Here is a 24,274-nt window from a genome sequence, read left to right as displayed (position 1 = left end):
AGGCAGTAAAGAATTTCTTTGTTAGGTAAACTGGTGGTGTTAGGTCCATCAAAGGGGGCATCACAGAGGGCATTTCTTAAACAAACGGGTTTATTTCACAAAGCCGCTAGGTTTGCGTAACACAGCAGCGGCTCACACTGGGAACTGGCCGGGTCCATGGACAGGGCACTGCATCTGCAGGGGTGCCATCGAGGGCTCAGTCCCGCCAGGCTCTGCCTGACTTCAGTGGAGCGCACTCTGAACCCCTTCATCAGAGCCCGCTGGGCGGGTGTGTGAGGGTGATGGTGTGGATGTCTCGCCACTCCTCGTCCTGCAGCGACCTCAAGCAGGACAGGGCCCGCCGCCAGAACACAAAATGGCGGCTGCCAGGGCTCAAAATGGCCGCCGCGCAGCCTCCCTCGTGACCCGGAGCCAGGACCCGTGCGCGGCGCCGTCCGCGGCGGGCCCGCCGGCCCAGTCACGTGACGCGCCGGCCGAGCCAATCGCCGCGCGCCGTGGCGGTGCGTGCAGCGCGCGGGTCCCGCCTCGCCTCGTTGTGGTGGAGGGCGCCATTGGGAGCCGCCGGAGCCGCCGCCACCTTCCCGCCAGCAGCGCCCGCCGCCGCCGCCATGGACTACGGGGAAGGTGAGGGCGCTCCCCCGCTGCACGGGCAGGGCCCGGCCGGCGCTGCCGCCGCGGGGCCCAGCCGTGACTCAAAATGGCAGCGACCGCTTTGTTACGCGCAGGACGGAGCCCCCCTCACCCACGTCCTCGTCCTCCTCCCCCGCCGCCACTGCCGGGCTGGGGGAGCTGCGGCGGCGGCCGGCGGCGGGAGGGCAGCGCGGGAGGAGGGCCCTCCCCGGGGGCGGCGCGGGCGGGCGGGCAGCGCGGGCGGGGGCGGCGCTCCGCGGGCAGCTCGGCGCCCTGGGGGCGCGGGGCGAGCGGGGGGCGAGGGGGCGGCGGCGGGCGGGGGGCGCGGGCAGAGCCGGGGGGAGCTCGGGGCGAGCTCTTTGAGGGGGTCGTGTCAGGAGCCTGGAGATCCGACAGGAGAGAGAGCCGCCTCTTGGTGCGGCTCCCTGTCTCTCCCCTCCAGCTCTTGCTAAGCACTAAGTCATTCTCACTGACCCATCCTCTCCAGCTGAAGACAGAGATTGGAGATTCCCAGATACCCCCATGCATTGTGGTGTGAACATGCCCAGTGGGTCAGTCTCAGGTATGAGCTATAAATACGTCTAACCTGTAAAAAGAGTTGGGGCTGAGCAATCAGTGTTAACAAAAACAAAAAAGGAAACGGGTTTTTTAAAGTGCGTGACATGGTTTAAGTGCTCATGTTGTTTCCTGGAGGAGTTGTAACTGTCTGGGAGTGAGACTTGATTTTCATCTTGGGCATGTCAACATGAACTGCACGTTCCAAATGAAAAATTGTGAGATAAAGGAGTGGGGATGGGGGGGGGTGGGGTAGAAATGCAGACTTCTTAAGGTGATGCTTTTTTTTACATAAATCAGTATATTCTTAGAGTATTATTTTTGTTGAAAAGAAAGGATATTTTCCTTTTTTACATAAACCAGAACCTGTAATTGCTTGGGTTTTATTTACTTTTTGCCCCCTTAAAGTTTACTTTAACTAACAGTTTGGAAAGGAGTATAGAAAAAACACGTAAAGCCAAGACCAAAAGCTACCTCTTTTTTTTTTTTGCACTGTTAAAAATACTATGTAAAAAAAAAAAGGAGTGCCCATAGTTTGATAGAATGATTAAAGTTATGATTTCAGAAAAGACTCAAGAAATGTTTTGACATCTCTTGCCACCATACAAGCAAGTGTTAAAAGGATCTTAATATAAAGCTTTACTGATACTGTATCCAAGCCGTGTTTACAGATCCTGTCAAGTGCTTGCTGTTGCTTCTCTTGACACTCCTGCTGGCTGTTATTTCCATATAACACGTTGAATTACACATGCGTCTTTGATTGCAATATAATAATTTTGTTACACATTTCTCGAGTCTTAGCTTTTTTCTCGCCAATAATATTATTTTGTGTTTATCTTTTTGCATAGTAAAATTAATAAGTAGTGAATAAATAAATATATTGCCCCGTGTTTTCATCTTCTGTATTGAGTACTAATTAAATATGCACTTGATTTTTAGAATGAAAGGTTATTCTTAAGTGCTAGTTTAAGTATCTTATTGGAATATTCACTGTAACTACCAGAACTTGCTTTTCTGAGATCTGATTATACAAATATTAAAGTTAATCCAGGCTCATTGATTGTAGGGGAACTAACTAATCAAATGTGTATTGTACAATTAGAGTGTTCCTTTCATGTACCTCTGTAATAATAGTTTTCATTGTGTTAATTAAGCTTTGTGTTATTTGTAATTATTACAAAAGTTTAATTATGATGTATGCAGCTTGAAACTTTTTACCATGACTGTTTATACGCTGTATGTACATGAGCAAGGCATGCATAAAAGTTGCTTTACCCAGGTTCTGCAGTGGGGACTGAAGGCTGTTTTGTGGGGCTCAGAAGTCAGGCAGCACAGGGTGGATGTTGGGAATTCTCATCTTTGCCTAGATTTCATTTGAGCTCTTGGCAGGATTCTTCCTGTTGGAAACTTTCAGCCAGTGGGAAGCACTTTCAGTTGTATGTCTCATGACTCCTGTAATTGCACCATTGTCCCTTCCTGATGGCTCAGTTTGAGCCCAGAGTTGACAGGTCTTTTGGAATAAATTTTTAGTGTTGTTAGCACAAATATTATTAAATATTCATGTTAATATTTTAGTTACTGGAGCTGTTGTCCTTTTAGTCTGGGAGGGGGAATGGCCTAATGACAAAGTTGTGATGCTAACAACATACACATGGTGTTATGAAAATGTAATGTGCCTGGAAAAATTACTGCTTCCTATTGCACAACAGACCCTTAAGCTTCTGGTTGTCAACATTTAGCTTTTTTAATTTATCATTTATTTTGCAAGGTCTTTCTCATTTTCTTAGCCTTTCATCTGCTTCACGTGGAGCACACTGTTTAAAATGATTCCTTGTCTTTATGCTGTGAATATGATTTCAAAGTTCTCTGCTCTAAAGCTTTTTTTTAAAAATTGAGTTCTTTGTACCAAGAGGATCTGAGTCTTACCTACTGTTGGTTTACTTTGTAATTCTTTTCCTTTGGAAAATTTGATTTTTCTTTACTGGCTATTGAGATTTATTTTGCAGCTGTTTTAAAAGCTCTCTCCACCAAATATGGCTTCTTTTTTTTTCTTTATTAATCTGAAGAAATACATATACGTTAACATTTTAATTTTTAAATTAAACTTGTGTTTTAGTATACCATTCTTTTATACATTTAGAGTTAATATATTATTTTCACCTTTGACGTAGCTCTTCTCCCCTCTTTTCAATACAAGTTCAATACAATCTAGAAGTTTAAAACCAGATAGTTCTTTGCAAGTTCTTCTATTTTCCTACTTAGGTTCAATGGCTCATTGATCCACAGGGTATTTATGCAAGAAGCTGCAGATGCCAAAACCTGATTTATTCTGTTAATAAATTCTTTGTTTCAGATGCTTTGATAATACCTTCATCTCTGAGGCTCACTCTCTGTTTTTAAGCTTTAAGAGCAAATATGGACCACTGCTTTTTAATTTCTTTTTAATTCTGTGGTTTTCATAGATACACAGATAAAATATTTCTTCAAAGGTTTCTTTGATAAGCAGTTACTATTTAAACTTAAATAACTACTACTCTTTTGAATTTTTGGTTTGAGACACTAGGATGCAATTCCTGGTGTTTTTTCTCTGGTGCTTAAATACATGTTCTCTCAGCATGTGAAACAATTTCACATTTAGTCTGCACAGACAGGCAACTTCTCTGTATCTCTACTGGTGGTGACAGTGATTATCACCAGTTACTACACTAAGGTCCTTTCTGTTTTCATTTATCTGAATGAATATTTACTGTTGTCTTGTATGTTTCCCCCTTTTAGGATAAAGCCTGTCTGAAGAACATAGTTTGAAAGGGAGGTTTAATACCTCAAGAAGTACTGTACTTGTTAAGTTGAATGCAGTTTCTTTGTCATGCTCTGGGCATGAAGTAGAAAATGTAGGAATCTTTGGTGAAGTTTGCAGCTGGTGACTGAAGCAGGAGGGCAGTGGTTGGAATGCTAGGTTAACTGATCAGCAGTGTGGAGCAGTTATTGATATAGTTGGAAGGAGATCATAAGGTCACCTTCAGTAGATCAGGCCAAAAGTGTCTATCCCTACCTCACCAGTGTCCTGTAAGTCTCTCTCTGTTTGGAGGCAGGGAACAAATTGTACAAATACTCCTCTGGTATATTTATGTGCCTTCCCTGGTTTGCAGCTTGAGGACTTTCCCAGGCATAGTCTGTGTTTGACATGCTGTGAATTTCTTGTCAGTTGATTTATCCCATTTCTGTCTTAAATCCCTGTTAATCATTAGTAACTTAGTGCTTGTAACTCGGTTCTGGGACTTGTATGTCTGTTTTGTGAAAAGTGACTTGGGTCCTTCTTTAGATTTTTACTTGTAAATTTCATTTGCTCCCTCCAGTTTCTTGTAGTAAATCATCCAAGTGATGAAATCATCATCCCTCTTCATGTCTTTGTACCTTTTGTATCCTGTGTTAACCATTTTCAAATGTGAGTCTGTTATAATGTAGGTAAATGCAGGGCAGTGAGTCTGGAAAGGGATGAATGAATTGTTCACTGTCAGGGGGGAGATGGTGGTGGTGTCCTGAAGGCAGGGGTCTGAGGGTTTGAGCATTTAGGGTTGGCATAGCTCTATAGCAAGACTGCTGATATTATATAACATGAACTGAGTGAGGAGTGTTAAACAAGTGTGGATGTCAGAAGTTATCCTGTGACTGTAAATTGTATTTTAGTGTTTGCTTTCATGCTAAAAATTTTAGACTAAAATACGTATTTAAAAATGATGCTTTTTAAACCATTTTTGGGAAGAGTTCTTTACATATGGAAGTTTTTGTGTTTTTCCAGTACTGAACTGCTGGCATATGCATAACATTGGTCCCTACTTCCTGTGCTGTAGTAGAATTGCATTGCAGTGGCAGGGATCGTGATAGAGTGTTGTGTTCTTCCTTGTTGGATGACATGATTCAGTTCTCAACTCTTAGCCTCACTGATTTTTGTGCCATCTTAGGGCCTGTAGATAATAGGGAGCCAGTGAAAGTAAGGTAAATTATTGGGTGCTTTCAGGTCAGGTATATCAGTTTTCAGAATGTCAGTGTCTTTTGATTGATTTGAAGTTGTCCTGTATTAAAAAAACTTAACAACCTGGATCTGAGATTAAATTATCCCATGGTCAATTTTAATTTCTGTCCAACTGAGTTTACTCTCTTGACTATCTTCTCTTCTTGCTGTTCTGCATCTTTATGTATACAGTCTTGAGGATAATGTATTGGATTAGGTGGCAGATGATTCAGAAGCACCAGAGAGGAGCATTAGATGTTTTTATTAGAAGCCTCATCAGTTTCTTTTTGCAGTAACTCTTTGCAATTTAAGTTGATGATGGGTGGTGCTACATGATTAGTATTTTGAAATGGTTTTTTTGTGCTTTGGTTTTTGAATCTTTCTTGTATGTTCAGAATATGAAAAGATAGAGTGTGACTTCTGTGTTAGAAGTTTTTTTTTCTTTTCCCAGAAGTATTATCTTTAATTTTTTTAGAAAGTACCTGTGATCATTAGAATAAAAATCAGCAGTAGGTCTTTGTGTGTTGGAGTCTCTGTGCAGGCATGCTAAGAATATCTGTGTAAAAGTGATACAGTCATCTTAATATAATTTGCAGAATTTTCATTGTTGACAGATACAAGAAAGTAAATGACAGTGACTTGGTGCTAACAAGAACTAGGTACAAATGGGATATAATTTATATTTTCAGCACTGCAGTTATTTTCATGAGATGAATGCACAGAGAGTTACTGTATTTCTTTAAATAGGACAACTTCTTATGACTTCAGGGGAGCTAATTGTCCTGGAAAAGTCAGTGGTTTACATGTGGAGATACTGAAATGTATAAAATACTCTCTCTTGTCAGATTAAACAGCTACTTAGTTTTATTTTTATCCTTCCTGTGTTCATTGTGTATTCCTTCTCTGTGTTACTTTTTCTGTGAATCTTGACTTGCCAGGTTTTCTTGGTATTACCCAAACCTTGGTGTTGGGAAGCAGTTTTGGTCTCCAGAATGCCACTGAGGTGCAGATTGTGTACATTACAGGAAGACAGTGGATCATAATTGTTATGCAAATCTGCAGCATTGTTTTAGTGCTTTGAATTTGAGTGATTATTTGCCCAGAATTTTTACATAGACCTTCCAGTGCTGAGGAGGAAGTTGGTTCTTTTGCCAGATTTCATTGCAGGATACTGAGATGAAGATGTCATGAAGTGACATCAGTTTGTGAAATGCCAGCACCCTAGCGCAGTTAGCGAGCTGCTGCAGCTCAGTGCTGATTTGGGTGGATTTTTGTTTGGCTGGATGTCAGGAAGTTCTTTTGTTCGACTCTAGCCTATATCCAGAGCCTGCACTGCAGCATGACAGCTTGTAACCTTGACCCAGAGTCTCTCAATGAGAGTGAAGGTTTCTTGGAGCACTGGATACAGAGAGCCTCTGAGCTCTTTGTATTATGAAAGGGTTGGAAAGTGGTCATAATTCTCTGCAACTTCAGACATATTCTACATCAGGTATCTTCATTTAATTCGCTTAATTTATGACGATTCCAGCTGATGGAACAATAATCCTGAGTTACTTACTATTGGAAAAAATGAGGAACTTTATTCCAGTCAAGAGGTGCTCAGATGATGACAAAGACACGTGGCTTCTCTAATCACAGTGTCAAAATTGGTTTGCAACTGTCAATTCTGTATTTTGTTTGTAAGCACCGTGGCAATGATTAAACCTCTTACTTAAGAATTTAAACTAGATGACTTAATAAGAATTCTCACTTGCTTTCTTGATAAACATTTTTCTGCTCTTTTTTTAGACATGGACCGGGATTATGGGCATGGAGGCTATGGTGGCCCACGATCCATGGACTCTTACCTTAACCAATCCTATGGGATGGAGAGTCATGGAGGTGGAGGCGGAGGAGGTGGTGGTGGTGGTAACAGGTAAAATAATCCTTCAGTTGTCCCAAGAATCGATCCAATCCAATTGAAGTTTAAATCATTCTTCTAACTTAAGTGTTCCTGAGGCATGTTGTTATGATTTTGTATGAACACTTTCATTCTAAGTCTTCATGTTTGATAAATACTGGCAAATACTAAACTGTAAGTGCTAGATCTTGTAGTAATCAGCATTTTTGTGGAAAAGTTTGACAGCGGAACAGTGCGTCTGAAAGAAAATAGCAAAAGTTTTGTTTTTCAGTATTGTCTAGCAACTTGCAGCTGATTGGCCTGACACACCATTTCTGACATTCCAGACTAGACCCAATTGGTTTAGTGTCTTAGACTGAATCTATCAACATTCCGTTTTCAAGGAACATTTAGGGTATGTGTTCTTTGGTTTAAATGTGCAGTGCTCAAGTGGTCTTGGTATTGAATCTGAAAGTCATGTCCAGATTATTTCATTGGAAGGTACTGATTACACTTGAAACTGTGTGCATGTTCTGTGCTGCTTTGTAAGATGGAATAGTCTAAAACTAAAAATTCTCATGCAGTGGTCTGAAAGTTGTGTATTTAATGCTAGGGTACCATTTGCTCTTTCAGATGAAAACAATAGGGAGCAGCTGATTTGATTTAGGTCTTAAAATTGCATTCAAAGAAGCATGCTTTTCAGAGTAGTGATTCTATCTTGGAGGAGATAAAATGCGAAGAAAACTTAGATAATCTGATGGTTTTCTTTTGTGCATCCTTGAATTTTTGTCTGGCTGTTGCCAGATCATTGTGTGGTTCCTGTCTGTAGTCACTGTGGTGCCACTGGGGAAGGACACTACTAAAGAGGGAGGCTGCAGAAGTGTTGTGTCTTGCTGCTCGGTTCTTTAAAGCATTTTAGTTAAGTATGACTTGTTTAATAATGACTGTTAATATTGATTTACAAGTCTGAGCAGAGATTGAGGAGTGAGCCGTACCTACCATATAGTAATCTGCATATGATAGAGGTTGAATGACTTCTTGGACACCAAAATGTCGCTTGCTATGTCACCTGATGTTATGCATGGACTTTTTCTAGCGTCATTTTCTGTGTATCCCTGAGTCTTCTGAGATGAACAGATTTTAAAATGAAGGCATTCAGTTTGCTGTAGATACAGTTAGTAAGTTGAGTCTCTTGTAGGTTGTATTGTATCAGTTAGGGGATTGTCTTTCCCACCTGCTCAATCACCCTGTTATAACCCTGCAGGGACACTAATGTGTTTCTCTTCCAAGCAGTTACAGATATTGATTTCTAGCCTGACACTGCCCATGTCCCAGGCAAAGCAAACTCTTGATAAATAGCTGAAGATTGTAGCTCCTTGTTGCTTTACTCTGAAATTCCAAGGACTCTTTGTGTGTCCGCTGTGCATGCGTTGGGGAAACTTTCAGAATCTTGAGTTGCTAGACCTAATGGTCTGCAAGTGAAAGCTGGATACACTGAAGACCATGAACTTCTTTGAGTGTGAGACTGAATTTTACAGGGAAAAAAATTTCAGAAAGAAAAGATGTGAACAGAAGAGCATATGTATTTTTCCTTTAAAATGAGAACTGTGGGATACTTGGAACTCACAACTGTACCACTAAAAAAGCCAAAACATTTTTTTTTTCTTGATTCAGAGCTAAGCTGCCTCTTAACTGCTGTTTAACTGTTGGACTGTGAGGGTATGATTTTGAAGAAAGGGGAGTTTGACTAGACTTTGAATGTCTGCAGGTGATTATTTTTGTGAGACTAGGGCTGGGCTCCAATAATGTTTTAGTAAATAAATGTTGCTGAAAATTTAAGTAAACAAAGTTCAGGTATACTGAACTTTAGAATTGTTTGTAGCAAAATGGCTCAGATAGCTTTCTGTCTGGTCATAGTGTGAATTGCCCAGCCCTAATCAAGATTAATCAATAACACAACTGTACAGATCAGTATAGTAATAAATTGATTTTAGTTGATAAATGTCAACTGCTAACTTGTCTTTTGAAATGTATAACATTAGTAAGCTTACTTTTTTTTCTCCTCACTGTGCAACTTTTCCAGGTTTGGACCTTATGAGTCTTACGACTCCGGGTCTTCTCTGGGTGGGCGAGATCTGTACAGATCTGGCTATGGTTATAATGAACCCGAACAAAGCCGCTTCGGAGGTAGTTATGGTGGTCGATTTGACAACTCCTACCGGAATAGCCTTGACTCTTTCGGAGGTAGAAACCAGGGCGGGTCTAGCTGGGAAGCACCTTACTCCCGTTCAAAATTGAGGCCTGGGTTTATGGAGGACAGAGGAAGAGAGAGTTACTCTTCCTACAGCAGTTTTTCTTCACCCCATATGAAGCCTGCACCTGTAGGCTCTCGGGGGAGAGGAACGCCTGCTTATCCTGAAAGTGGATTTGGAAGCAGAAACTATGATGCTTTTGGAGGACCATCAACAGGCAGAGGCCGAGGCCGAGGAGTAAGTACAGAATCTTTTCAGATTCTTTTCACTAGACACTCTTTTAAACCCTTTCAAGACCACTGCTTTAAAATGAATGCACTGTTCAGTACAGTGTGGGGGTTTTGTCCAAGCAAACGATCATGGTTGACAATGTTGTTTATCCCTTTGAAGCTGTCTTCAAGTAGAACCCAGTCCCTCTTTCTGCTGAAAGTATTGAGTAATAGACTAGTTGATAAGGTTGGTTAAATCTCTCCTTTTGTTTGAAAGGTGAAGATAAAAGTAGTAGGTTTGGTCTAAAAGGGATTAAAAGGACTTTCATTTTTCCTTGTCAACACTAGCATCTCTGCTGCTGGTGGGGAAATTTTTGAATATTGTGAAAGTTGAATTCAAAGTCTTTTGAAGTTTTGAGTAGCTTAAAGGTGCAATGTATAAGCAAAAAATAAAACCCAGGTTGTGAACGCTAGAGCAGTTTTTGGTTCATGTAAAGGAAAAAGTTGAGCTAATGCTTTAATATGTTGAGTATGGTTTATCAAACATCAAGTCTTCTTTTAAACTTAATTCTTACTCTGACTTGTTTACTGGAAGGGTGATGGGGAGGAAATGGCAAAGGTGAGTGGTTAGCAGTTACAGTGATTCTTTCTCAGAATTGAAGCATGGTTAAAGGGGCATCATCAACTTGAAATCAGGTCCTTTTGCAGAACTGAAATTAATTTCTACACAGTGTGCCTAGTCCTCTTACTTGTATTCGTTTTGAAGACTTAAATTCTAAGTGCCTCTCAGCAGATTCCTTTCCAGTATGGGATGTAAAAAGTATATGTCCTGGAAACAGCATGATTAATTGTCTGCAAAAGAGTGATCAGCTTGAGGAAGTAATGCTTAATGTTAAGTGACCTAGGGGAAAGAATAAAAAAACCCCAAACCTGACAGAAATACTAACTTTGAGTTGATGGTGTCCCTTTGTCTTGGTTTTATAATCCCAATTTCAATTTTTTTCTTAAGCACAAAATATTCAGTGAACACCTTCCTGCCTGTGCCTCTAGGTGTAACTTACCTTTTAAAATTCCTGAGCGTGCTGTGTTTCTTTGGGAAGTCATTCTTTAAGTTTAAACTATACAGCTTGAAGTGTAGAGGAAAATTATTTTTTAGTGGGTCTTTTATATGCTTAACATGTGTGGTGGTTTTGTTCCAGAAAGTCTACTTTGCAGCATTCTTGAGAATTGTAGTTGCCATATTCAACTTTTAGCTCAGATTTGCACATGGCTGTTTGCTAGCATGTAGCATGGTATGAGAAAAAGATTCTAATCTTCATTTCTCTGCTTGTGAAGCTGAAAATGTTACATTCTTAAGCCTTTATGCTATTCTTTCAGAACTCCTGTAGATCTGAAAGCTTTGTGCAGAGTTACAACTGAGTTCTTTTTTCATTTGCTTTTGAAATTTATCCTTTTAGTCTTTTCTGTAATAAAGGAGAATGTAAAGGCTAGACTACTTACCAGATGTAAAATGCATTGCACCTTTAATAGGTAGATTGTCTGTTTAAAAAAAACCCGAACTTGAAATTATCCAGTGCGTACTTCATGTCAAATTTGTGTCTGATGTAAATGTACCTGCTAGGCAGTCTATAGCTGTCAGCTAAATAAATTAACATGGAGATCTTGTGCATGGACTTCTGACTAAGGAAAGTGCCTGTTTTGGTACATTCTGTCTGTCATTTAAAATTTGCTTTAAAAAAGTCATGCTTTTCTTAAAGGTTTTGAATTTATTTTTATGTTCTTTTGACAGTGTAATACTAATTCTCTTCTCATGGAAAGAGATATATTTCTGCTTATCCAAGTCACTCATCCAGTCTGTGGGCTCTCTTCTGCCCTTTATTAATCAAGTAATTAAGTTAATATTAAGAAGTATGTTTGCACTTTTGAAAATATTACAGCTACTTAAATTCCCCTCTTCAGATTACTCATTTATTCTGTGTCTTCAGAGTGGTAACTTTCATATACAAGTATCCACAAATGACTGTACGTAATTTTAGAAGTAGTGGAAAGGTTTAGTCTTTCAATAGAATTTTCATTCCTATTGCTGCATTGTTTTTGTATCACTCTATCCAGGCCCAACTTAAAAATTCTGCTTTTTATTGAATTGGAGAATACTGGAAAGATAGATAAAAGAAAGAATGGGCTTCCTTGAATTAATCAGTATTCCACAGGGGGCAACTTTCTTCACTCAGTTTTCAGATCACTACTATATCATTTTGCTAAAGATGCAAACAAGGAAACTTTTTTGTAAAAGCTATTTTTTTAAAATTTTTTTTTATTATTATTTTGAGCCAGATGGAATTCATTATCTAGAGAATCTGAAGAGAGGAGCCAAGATGTTAGGCTGAGATATGACAGATATGTTCATTGCCTGGACAATGGTTCTGAATAAGCAGAAACACAGTTTATACATAAGTATTAGTTCTACTGGACAAACACCCACAAAGCCATTGCACAAACAAACATCAGACCAGGAACTTAAGTTTCCTCCTACGTTTTGCTCTAGAACACAGATTTTAGTTAAGGTCACAGTCATACTGTACCAAGTAGCTGTTTTGTTGACATTACTTTCATATACTAATACCTTTCTCTTGATTTCACAAATTTTCAGCATATGGGAGACTTTGGCGGAATGCACAGACCTGGAATTGTCGTTGACTATCATAACAAACCCAGTCCTGCAGCAGTTGCTGCAAGAGGAATAAAAAGAAAAATGATACCACAGCCATATAACAAACCTGGTGGGACATTTATCAAGAAACCCAAAATGACAAAGCCTGTTTTGAAGCTGAGCCAGAAAAAGTCACCTAGTAAGTAGCAAGTGTCAAAATTTTTAAGTTAAAATGAGTGATTTTATTCATTAGAAATTACTTAGTTTAAATATTCAGAAAGAGGACTGTATGTGCTGTTTTGTAATTCTTTGTTTTCTACCTTTCAAATAGTCCACAGTGGATTTTAGGAATTTACATATCTGACTTTCCTACTGCAAGGATACTTTGCTAAATGATTCTGAATATTTTGATGTGCTCAGATATGTACCATTGAAGATTATCACACTGAGACTTTATGATACTTCCCGGAGGCAAATTTTCACCACTAAAAATAATGTCAGAGCTCAGGTTGTCTGAAGAGACAATGCCTGACAAATACTAAAATGTGCTCTTGCATGAGCCTGGGCCCTGCTGTCCACATTCTTTGGATATAAAAAGCAGCTCATCAGCTGCTGTGCAGTTAAAATAAAGATACAAGGCGTGGGTGAAGAGAAGAGGGAAACTGCATAAATGGCAAAAATTGTTACATAATAATTTATGAGAGGCAGAAAGAGATTGCTCCCACTTGTAAATGAAATGCTCTAATGACAAGAAGAATTGTAACTGAGATAGATAAACATAATACAAACTGCAAATTGTATTAGTGATGCTTGGTTTCTTTAGCTTCCATAAAGATATTCTACAACTCTAATATTAAAATTTTATATTGCAGTCTAAGTTGGAGAAAAAAGCCACTAGTGAGGTTTGAATAAAGTACTTGCTTTGAATGCATGTAAACTCAAGTATTGTATCTTGTGAAGTGTGTACAGCAGTCAGATTTTAGTTTTTATGCTTGTGATTTCCTTGTAATTTTGATGTGCAGTGTTTTATGTAGTTTGGCTTTAAATGACCCATGAAAATAGTTTAAAGTTGATGTAGCTCATAGCTTGCAAGGCAGATGCACAGACTTGGCAGAGACTTTGAGGCATAAATTCTGGTTTTGATTTAATTATTCTGGTTACATTATTGTGTATTACATAACTGTTCCCTTAACTGTAATGTCAAGAGTACTGTACCAATTTCAGGAACTGGCTGTATAGAACACACTCCTCTGCCTTTTGTATAGGGAGCTTTATTGGTGGTCTCATCAGCTTTGTTGTTATGAAAAGGGTCTCTAAAATTTGAGTTCTTTCAGTACTTTCGTAGATTCTCCTTTCTAAGCTACATTCAGGCATAATGCTTCTAATTTATTATTTCATCCCCTTCATTGATTTCCACAATCCAAAGACCGATACATAATATTTGGGTCACTTTAGGAAGTGGGATATATGTAGTGCCTGCAAGAATGCAGCCTGTCCTTGGCTCTGAGATTAGGGGGAAGAAAATGTTGAGTAGTTTAACACAGTTTCTGAAACTTGAACTGAAAGACCTAAGCAGTATCATGTAGTTGAAAACTAAAAAGTGGGTAACAACTAACAGAAACTTTGATGCAGTTGGTATCTATTGTATGAATAAAAATATATCTCAAAATACTATTGTCCTTTCAACCTTGAAATTCTTGTTTTGGAATTAGATACAGGTGATTGCTTCTAAAAGTGTTTAGTTTGTATTTCTAAGGGTAGCTGATTTTACATTATTATTAAACTATGATAAATTGTAAATGTAGACAATCTTCCCTGCATAAAAAGTTGATTTTTTTTCCTAAATATCTTATTGTCTTAAAATGAATTGTCAGTGACAGCACTTTTGCATTGTTTCTCATTTTATGTTAATAGACACGAAGACATCTTACCAGGATTCCACTGTAGAGGTAAAGATTCCCAGAACTGGAAAATGTTTTGATTCTTTGAGAAGTTTGCATAGCATACCTGAAGACACACAATTCTTAAACTAGAGTTACCAAATTGAACATTAAACTAGATAAGTTTTTCTGAACATGATTTTGGGATTTTTATCTAAAGCTGCCTTATTTTGCTGGCAGTTGATTTTGAGTGAAAGATGTAGCTTGTGCAGATAGCCTGGAAAGTGAATTTTAAGGTGTATTGGTAGACCCTACCTGTTCATGTAATGCACAAGAGCATTATGAACACTTCTCATATTGCCACAGGTAGACAGCTTGAGCTCATGCAGCTGTGACCTGCTTGGGTGGGTACAAGGGAGATCACTAAACAGAAGTGAGGAGGAATGGCTAAGTCATAAGACACATCAAGGAGAGAGGGTAAATGAAAAAGAATCAGTGTTAAAAGGTATTCTCTGGTAGGATGGGAAGATTGGTCCTTTCCTTCAGACAGATCAGTTGCAGCACTATGTGAGAATGTTAGTAGTAAGCTAAGCATGTGTCTATATATATCCTGGTTTAATAGTGCAGGACTGGAATGGCATTTCCCTTCTTTTTGAGTGAGGGTATTAACACCTTCTCAACTAAGTAAAAGATTGGATTGGAAGTCAAAATATTTATATAGGAAACTATTTTGATTGTGAAGATAGTTTAGTAAGGCATTATGGAGGAATGCAGAGCTAGAAATGTTTGTACATGGATTTCTACAAGATATTCACTTTCTTTTGTTGTCATATTTAAAAAATAGCAAGTAACAGGTAATTGGAAATAATGTAAATTACACTGCCTTTCTGGATTTAGAATGGGTTTTTTAATTTATGGATTTGACTTTATTAGGAAATTGAAGTTGATACAAGTGGTGCAGTTGTTATATATGAAGACTTCACAAGAGATGCTTATGATCTTGGTTATCAGACTTTTGGAGGTAAGTCAGTTTGCTTTGTCAGGTAAGGTGTTGTAGGTATTCTGTTTGAGACTTTGAGAGATTACATTTTGTAAGCCTGTATTTATGACCTTTACTAGTTATTTGGTAGCATGGCTGCCTGGTTTTTGTTTAAAGAGTTTAAAAATTTAGACTGTGGAAATATGGTTGTTTGTAATACCCATCTATAACTTGTTTGGTTTTTTCATGCTTACTGTGTCTCTGCTCTCTGATCATTTTAGTATGTTGCTGTTTGCCTTTTTTTTTATTTTTGTGAAAAAAAAGTGGTTTTCTTTACCTGCTACCATTCCATTGCATTGAATGTTGTTCATCCCACTGGTTCCTCACCCATATCCTATTATTTATCCCACTAGCTGATCAACCTCACCCTTAAACCCTAGGTGAGTCACTTTTAATCAAGTGGATTCAGTTATGTTGGAGAGCTGCTATCAGGAATGCAGGGTCTGTTTCATGTACAGTTTTAATGAAACAGGTTTATTATTAGTTTACAAAAGTCAGTTCAAGTGTGTATGAACTGTAGTGATTCCAGACACATAGAAAAAGAAATCCAGTGATAAGGCTGAAATTGCTTTTAGTCCCCCTTTCCTTGTATGCTGCCCTATTGCATATGGCATAGTCTCATTTGAGGGCAAGGAGGGCTGGAAGTTTGCAGCCAAATGAGTGTTTATTTTCTTGAAATAATAGTAAATATTTTGAGTTTATTTTTAAATTGTGTGAGTTTCTTTTTGTTTTAAAAGTTTGCATAAATGCACTGAAGGAAAGAGGGAGTTTTTAGTTTATATATAAATTCAGGTCTCTATTCCCCAGCTTCTCACAGGACAGGCACTTCAGTTTATGAGCTTGAGAGTCAAAATAGAGGCCATTTCACAGCACAGAATATCATACCAGATGGTTATTACAGCAGTTAAACAAGTGGTCCTTTGAATATTTCTAGGGTTAGTGGTAATGCACTAAATGAAATTTAAATCCTGAGATCAGTATGGGAATTTCTTCTATGGGTAGGTAGGTGGTTTTTTGTTTTCAATTTGATTTTTTTTTTTAATAGTCTCATGGACAGGAGTTTTTCTCCTCTCTGGATGACAGTAAATTTTGAAACTCTTTGCTACAAAATGGTAGACCTTGGGATAATCAGGAGCTGTTAGTCTAGAAGATTTTTTTAGTATTCAGTGACACTTGATCCACAGAATGTTTTGCCGTCTTGGTGTTTGTGCGTGATGCTGTTGTACGTTCCTTTCTGTTGCTGTTTGGATGGAGGTAGATGTCCTGGAGGCTGACCTCTCTTCAAAGGTTGATCTGTTAAAGAAAATGAAGTGGTCCTCTTCTTTTTGGTCTAAAACTACCCACTGGATAATATTGTAATTGTTTCTCTTTGTCCAAAGACCACTAAAGCAGACATAGGAAAGACAAACATAAGTGCACTTATGCAAAAATTGAATGTCTGTAGAAGTCTTAAATGTTGTAGAATAAATTCTGTTCATTTACTCATTGACACTTTTACTTACATGCTAGGTAGTAATTTAATCAAGTTCTTCCCTGAAGGTCTGCTTGGGTTCTTTGTTGTTTGGTGAATCTGTCTGTCTTTGTCTCTCCTCGTCCCCACCTCCATTAACTGGTTTATTTCTTTGGCTGAAAATCTTCAGGATATTTTTCTGTGAACACAAGTGAAGTTTAGTGGGTAAAAATAATAAAGTTGTGGAATATTGGGTACCATATCTTGAAGCAACACTGTCTTGTCTCATTTATGAGAATATTTGCTTTCACTTTTGAGAACTGCCTTCTCAGTAGAAGAGACAGCCTTTAGGTAGTTTCCTTTTTTGTAAGGGGACTGTAGCAGTGGTGCTCTGAAAATATGGGAGAGTTTTAAACCATGTGTTTTTCTCTGTGTCTTTCCAGTTAACTTTTTCTGGTCACATACTTGAAGAGGCCTTTAATAGCTAGGCACAACAGGGAAGGAGTTGCTTTAACTGAGAATTTCTTATATGATTGTAAACTAGAGTGTAAAACCTTAGCTGCAAAGTTGAAAGCAGGTGTTTAAATTGGTGGTCTCTAGAGGAGGACAAGGAAGCAAAACTTTCAGAACATTTAAGAAAGCCATCAAACCATTTTGTTACAGGGACTTTCTCTGCATTTTGAAGTGTTTGTGGAGGAGATAGGTACTTCTGCTGTTGTTTATTTGTTTTGAATTTGGTTTTTAATCCTTCAATTGTATGTTAAGATGGCAAAGGAGAAGTTAAAAGTGAGGAAGAAGAAAAGCGGCGGATTGAGGCCAGAAGAGAGAAGCAAAGGCGCAGAAGAGAAAAAAACAGTGAAAAATATGGTGATGGATACAGGTTTGTTTCTGTGATGTGTACAGTATTTTTCTTGCCCTTAATGCCTCTCTAAGAACATGTTTTTTTCCTTTGGACTGAGATTAGGAAAATAAAATGCAAGAAAGAAATGATGGAAAAAACCCATCTCCTTCTACACCCCTCAACTGCTCCCACTCCTCAGCAAAAGCAAAAAGCTAACCCAAATAAAGAAAAAACCTCCAGCCAAAACCTGGCACCCAAATTCAGTGGCTTAGCCTGGGTGTTTCACTGGACCACTGTTATATCAGAAAATCCAAAATTTACTAACCCCTTTTCCCCTACAAGTGCATCAGTGCACTCTTCAGAAGCAGATTAGAATGGTACTGCTTTTGAAGTATATGTTCATGCTGACTTAAAAAGCTGTTAGAAATTGGTTTTATTTCAGTTTTATATATATGTGTGTGTATCTCTGGTCAGCTGTTTTGTAGCAAAAATAAGTGCATAGGTTTGTAACTTTCTTAGTCTTGCCCAGTGGCTGCACCTTACAAAACTGTTCAATGTCAGTGCAGTATATGATCCTAGCTAGTGATTAGTGACTGTTCCTCATTGTACTGAGGAGTTTATATTTAAAGATTATATAGCTTACTGTAGGGAAAATGAGCTTTAAATGAATTCTTCTAATTACAATTAGGAATTCATGGCCTGGCTGGACTATGATTCTGTGCCTATGAGACATACTGCAAAAGATGAACTCACAGAATCATATGGCTTTTAAATCCCTGGCTTGTGATTTCAGCAGTTTTTGTCTCCTGAATAGATAATTTGTTACTCTGACACTGGCCTAATTTATATTTGATTCATGTGGCACTTACCCTTTGTAAAGGAAAAACTCTAGTGGTTTTTGTTTTAAATTTATTTCTTTTTCAGTTAGGCTGCTTCAAAGAACACTTTTCCTGTTCCCTTTCTCATTGGGTTTGTCAAGTGTCGTTGTTTTGAAGAGTTTTAATAGTAGTATTTAATATATTTCTCTTGATAGAATGGCATTTACTTGCTCATTTTGCAAGTTTCGAACGTTTGAAGAAAAAGAAATTGAGTCACATCTGGAGAGTGCAGCTCACCAGGAGACGTTGGATCACATCCAGAAGCAAACAAAATTTGACAAAGTAGTGATGGAATTTCTTCATGTAAGACAGCTAGTTTTGATCTGTATAATACTTCTACGTAAGAATATAGTTACAATTTACCATTTATTTTCAAAATACACTTTACTTACCTTTAATAATTTTGTAGATGACTTTAGGTGCAGCACATACTACTGCAAGTTCAAGCAAATGAAGCAATTCCAAAGTCTCTAAAGTACTGTTACTTTTACAGTTGAAAGTAGTTACTTAAGAAGTAATAGCAATTGTTTACTCTTTGTTGTAAAGAATTTTCAATATCTGGGTTAATATTGGAATGCTAAACAATTGTACATCACAGGTATTTACAATTTTTTTCCCTTTGTAGGAGTGTATGGTGAATAAATTCAAGAAGACAGCAATGCGTAAGCAACAGACAAGTAACCAAACAGAGAATTCCCAAGCTGCTGAAAAAGATATAATGGAAGGTGAGTAATTTGGAGCTCTCCTGGTCTGTTACTCCTTTCATTCTTCTTTGAATTTGATAAAATTCATCAAACCAGTTAGTTTTCACATCTTTTCTGTACCTGGTTGAGATTCCTTGCTCTGTTTCTGATCCCATGTGGAATGTAAGCCCAGCAGGAGATGGCAGTCCTTGTTTGTTGGGTATCCAGGTAGCCTTGTCAGAAGGTGAGAACATCCTGCTGGGTACCTGACAAAAAATTTTTTGGGCTCTGCCACAGTCTTGTTCAGTATAAGGCATGAGGAGTGACAGCAGGTGGATGCAGTAGATAGAGTGTAATAAAGCAATAAGGTGACAGTGGTCAAATACAAGGATTTGGAGAAGTGCAAATAGAGTTGCTGTTTGGAGGGACAGTGCCAAAAGGAGGAGCTGGAGCATTTTTTGATTACCCAAGATGCATCTTGGCCTGGAATATTTTTTTTTCCCCTTAGCTGTCTTACAGGCAGTTTTCTGGAGCAATTAATGTGTCCCTGCCTTGCTGTGCCATATCCTCCCCTTCTTTGCTTGAGGGATTTCAGAATATGGCCTACAACCAAATGAGACATCTTTATTTTAGCAATAACTATTGCAGTATTACCTAACTTGAACTTAAATACTAAAAACTACTTAAAAATATAGGCAACATTTTATCAATCCCAAATTCTTTTGTACTTTCCTTAAGTACTGGAATGCCTTTTTTCCTTTGTGATGAGAATGTTCTATTACCAAGCTAATACTTAAAATTACAGGAGGAGTTGGATTCATGTGCCTCTTCCTGATGGTGAGGGAGGGCAAGGAAGTAAATTAGGTTTTATAAGGGGTAAAGTAAGTGCAGTTACTTCAGTCAAGCTTTGTTTCCTGTATCAAAATGTGTATTTTTAAGGATATTGGCTATTGTTGATGGAAAAATCAATGCTATTTTTGTGCTTTGCCTGGGTCTCATATGTAGTCTGTGAAGAGGTGGAGTGTTGAAGTGAAAAACTTCCTCTTCCAGTATTGCCCTCAGAGAGCCTAATTTAGGTGAATATTCCTCAGTGGTTTAGTTTGACGTGTTTAACAACCAAGAGCTCTTAAATTTTTGGGTAAAAAACAAACAGGCTGCTTTTCCAGTTACCTAAAGTAACATATTTTGTGTTAATGATTTGTTGCATCTTCTTTGACAGGGGTTACAGCTGATGACCATATGATGAAAGTTGAGACTGTTCACTGCAGTGCTTGCAGTGTCTATGTTCCTGCATTGCACAGTTCTGTTCAGCAACACTTAAAATCTCCTGATCACACAAAAGGAAAACAAGTAAGATATGATATATTATTATTAAGAAAAATAGGTGAAAAGTGTTACAGCTCTTGGTGTAAGTAATTTCTAAGTTCTTGTTGATGTGGCTTGTTCTCTAGAAAGCTGTAATGTCCTTAATGCACTTTGTAAGTTTAACACCTCAGCAAGCAGCCAGCACTTAAGCACCCCAGCTAATGAAATATTGGTGTGCTTAATAGCTGCCAGTAGAAAATCATGAGAAAGTTACTAGAAATGACTTCTTCATTTGATGAGGATTTGCTTTACAGAGTTTAAGTATTGGAAACATTTTATTACTCAGATTGAAAAGCAAAACACATGAGTTTCTAGCAAGATAGACATACTGTCTCTTTTCTTGGCCATGGTCTTTTTAATTTGAAGACAGCTGAGAGCAGCTTAGAATTAGCAGTTGTGTTGTATTTGTCCCTGTTAAAATTTATAGTGATAAACTTTATAGGGCTGGTAGAAGGGTTGAAAGAGTAGCATGAGCATGATAGTAAGCAAGATTGCCAAAGTTACGGGTTTTTTTCATATGAGCTTCTCTGATTGTGGGATATTGTGGAATGTTTTGAATTGTAAGGGACCATGAAAATGAGCAGGATCACCTTCAACAATATGTTAGACTGTGATGGAGAAGCCTGGATGTTGTCTGTAGATGAGAACAGATAACAGGTTGTAGTCCCTTATATAAGCAAGATCCATCTTTTGATTAAGCTAAAGTAACAAGATGTAAACACAATTAAACCTAATTGGTTAGTTAGTTTGGGCTTATGTACTAAGAGCAAGCAGTTCACACTGTAGTATGTTCATTATTTTATGTACAGAAACTGACCATGAATTCAAGTTCATGTGGCAGTTGTTATAGGAATGTGATAATTATGCACTGTCAAATTTGTTTCCTAGGCCTACAGAGAACAAATAAAAAGGGAGAGTGTTCTTACTGCCACCAGCATCTTGAATAATCCTATTGTCAAGGCACGATATGAGCTGTATGTGAAGGTATGATGCAAATGAAAAGAAAATAATTGTTTGCCATTTTCTCCATGTTGTTAGAGTTTAATCTCTGTCTTATAGATAGCTCACAGATTTAATATATTTTAATGTATTTTGCCAGTCAAAAATCATTGTCTCAGATAAATTATTTTGCAACAAAAATAACCACCTCCAGATTCACCAACTTTTGGTTGTCATTTAAAACTTGTATCTAGGCAATTTTTAATTGGATTCTCTAATAAAAAAGAAACCAAAACAAACTTCAGGCAAACATCAGCAGTGTCTTTATCTGTAATGTTAACTGCAGAGCACAAAACATAATCTACTTCCATCTTCACATTTAGAGCAAAAGCTCCAGCATGTGGGTTTGTACTGAAATATAGTGTGCACACTACTCAGCTGCTTTTTATTCTTCAAAATTTTTAGGGTTCATGACAAAAACAAAAGCTTGCAACAGTAGTTGATAAGATGAGAGAATTTAAAAGGCATGGAAGCCTGTGTTGTAGATATGTGGCCTGAGAAACAGGTGAATTCATTTTAGCAAAATGGAAAGTTTTTTCTGCTGGGTCACTTACTTAGCTAAGTGACTGTGTAATACTGTTGTACTGTTGTTAGCTATTTCTGGATTACCTTTAATTGGTTTCTGACTCTGCCTGTGGCATAACAGTAAGACTCCTGCAGACAAAGCAATACTGTCTTTTGGAAATATGGCAAGGTAGGAGCCAGTGCCCAAGTTAATTGTGATTTAAAATGTCAAATTAGTTGTGTCCTGAAAAATTATGTATGGATGGGTGTGTGAATCAGTCTCAGACAACTGTTGTGGATCTGTTAAGGGAAGGTTGCAGATGGCCAGAGAGCAGAGCCTGGAATATCTGCTGGTGTTTCCAGCCACCTCTTCCCAGTTCCTTATGCCTGGTGTGCCTTGTCCAATACAGCCCCCTAGCGAGAGACCGGCAAAAGGGAGAATGGAAATTTGCCATTCATCAGTTCAGAAACTGAGGAGAGAAAAATTTGCAAGATTGTCTTCACAAGGAGACCATGATGTTTTCACAGTGCCTACCACTGGTGATTTCTGTAGTGGACTGAACTTAATACACTTTCAGCAGGACCTGCTCAAGGAGATGTATCTGGCTCCTGATTGTGCAAATATTTCATCCTTATTCAAATGTAGAATTAACTGAAACTGAAGTAGTTCAGTTAGCATACTTGGCTTTTTCACAGTGCCATGTCCACTTTCATTAAAAGAGTTTCTTGGGTTCCCAGTTTCCTGTGTGCATAAAGATGTGGTGTTGCTAGTTTTAAATCCAATGTGTTTTGATTTTCTTGCTAAAAATCCACAATTATTAAAATAAAGCAATGTAGCATTTCTTAGTGGCTGCCCCTTTCATTCACTGAAATGATGAGTATGATTTTATATTTAAAATAAATAGCAAAGTGTTTGTTTTCAATCTTCTCCTTCAGGGTGAAAATCCTTTTGAAATTAATGATCAGGCTCAGGAGCAGCAAACGGAAGAAGAAGAAAAAGCTGATGAGCCAGCTGAGGGTGAGGAAGAGGAGGAAGAAGAGGAGGAAGAAACTGAAGAACAAACTGACTTCACTTTAGACCACACTGAAGATAACTAACTGCAAGAAAATGAAAATAAATTAGTGGGGGCAAACCAGCTTTTTATTTCTGCTCTAAAGTGGCTCTGACTTTTTAATAGTCTCAAATGGATCTGAAGGTTCCCCACGATATGCATGCATTCCATTCCATGGAGAACTTGTTTATATAATTCCTCTGTGTTTCTGATTTTGTTAAAATGAAATTAAGACTATTTTAGTTGAGCTTTTTATAGAAAACTGACTGTTAAAGCTGATCAAAACATTGTGTTGTATATTTTTTTAAGCATCCTATTTTTTTGGTGTGTGTACTGAAAGTTGGATATGATAACTTCTGGTCTAATCAGTTGAAAAGGAGGATGGGTCTGTGGGGTAAATATTTTAAAAGCTTTATGGTGTAAGCTTATAAATATTTACCTCATAGTACAAGATGAGTAACTTCAAAAATTGTGCTGTTGAGTGTGGCTGTTTGGAGGACTGCATTGCACTCTGTATAATAGAGTATGTGTTTATAATATGCCTTGTAGCTTTTTGTGATAAGATGTACCAGTTTGTAGCAATAAAATACATAAGAAGTATTACTGTTTTAAATGTCTGTAGTTTAAGTATTTCAAAAATTTCCCCATGCTGACTACTAAACTGGTTTCAAATTAAATCTTGATTGATACTATCATTGAAGTTTGTAGTTGCATCTTAAGTGACTCATTTATTGCTGAGTTTTTATATATTCAGAGTCCACCTGCCAGGACAGGTAAGTACTTGGGCCTGGGGAAAGTGTGCTTTCTGTGTGTTTACATGTGGTGTACTCTTCTCTATCTTAGGAATTAACAGCATGAGCTGTATAACTTTTTAGGGTCTTGAGTGGAATCAGTAGAGGAGGTTTGGTGCCTCTTATCTGAGTAGTGAAATGGTATGGAATGTTTCAGGTGGTGATTCACATTATACAGGAGTGGCAGAGTTTTTGACTTGCATGATGATACTAATGCTTTTTTTATTTCTGCTGGAAACATCTTGATGCATTTTTAGTCTTTCATAGGACTGAATGGTGTATTTGGTTTATAGTTGTGCTGAAGAGTACATACAGCTTGTCTCACATTCTGTCTACCTCAATCTTTTTGCTCTGAGCAGTGTTGACAAATGCTACGTGTAGTTTTGTGGTTTTGTTTCCTTTAGGGTTGAACTTGCAAGGTAGCCAGTAGAGTAGTAAGAAATATGGGCACTAATCCTTGCAATTTGTTCACAGGGAATAATTGCCATATATGCCAGCTCTTATGTATATTGCAGCCAAAATGCACTAGGGTTTTTACCTACAATTATTTTTTGCTGCACAGTATAACTCTAGGATGATTAGTATTGTACTTGTGTAATACTTGG

General features: G+C 38.1%; 1 protein-coding gene across 2 annotated transcripts; it reads left to right on the top strand.

Annotated features, from left to right (window-relative positions):
* The first annotated feature begins 484 nt into the window (after positions 1 to 484).
* Positions 485 to 23,573, top strand: ZNF326 (zinc finger protein 326). Of its 2 annotated transcripts, XM_064719535.1 has the most exons (13): positions 485 to 624; positions 1,118 to 1,192; positions 6,986 to 7,112; positions 9,160 to 9,565; positions 12,188 to 12,386; positions 14,102 to 14,136; positions 15,001 to 15,088; positions 17,322 to 17,436; positions 18,431 to 18,578; positions 18,901 to 19,000; positions 20,178 to 20,308; positions 21,212 to 21,307; positions 22,763 to 23,573. In XM_064719535.1, exons 1-13 carry the CDS (start codon positions 609 to 611, stop codon positions 22,922 to 22,924), a joined length of 1,698 nt encoding a protein of 565 aa, XP_064575605.1. In that variant the 5' UTR covers positions 485 to 608; the 3' UTR covers positions 22,925 to 23,573. The 2 variants fall into 2 exon arrangements, with proteins under 2 accessions (XP_064575605.1, XP_064575606.1); XM_064719536.1 differs by lacking the exon at positions 1,118 to 1,192 and having other exon boundaries at positions 498 to 624.
* The last annotated feature ends 701 nt before the right edge of the window (positions 23,574 to 24,274 follow it).

The sequence above is a fragment of the Zonotrichia leucophrys genome, chromosome 8 (assembly GCF_028769735.1).
Source record: "Zonotrichia leucophrys gambelii isolate GWCS_2022_RI chromosome 8, RI_Zleu_2.0, whole genome shotgun sequence".
NCBI classification, from domain to species: Eukaryota; Metazoa; Chordata; class Aves; order Passeriformes; family Passerellidae; genus Zonotrichia; species Zonotrichia leucophrys.
The sequence above is the reverse complement of the archived record's forward strand: the minus strand, read 5'-3'. Positions and strand labels throughout refer to the sequence as shown.

Bases quoted from the DNA above. Each gene is read 5' to 3' on its own strand.
- ZNF326 (XM_064719535.1), top strand. The intron at 9,566-12,187 runs GTAAGTACAGAA...ACAAATTTTCAG, and splicing joins GCAGAGGCCGAGGCCGAGGA to CATATGGGAGACTTTGGCGG. The intron at 18,579-18,900 runs GTAAGACAGCTA...TTCCCTTTGTAG, and splicing joins TAGTGATGGAATTTCTTCAT to GAGTGTATGGTGAATAAATT.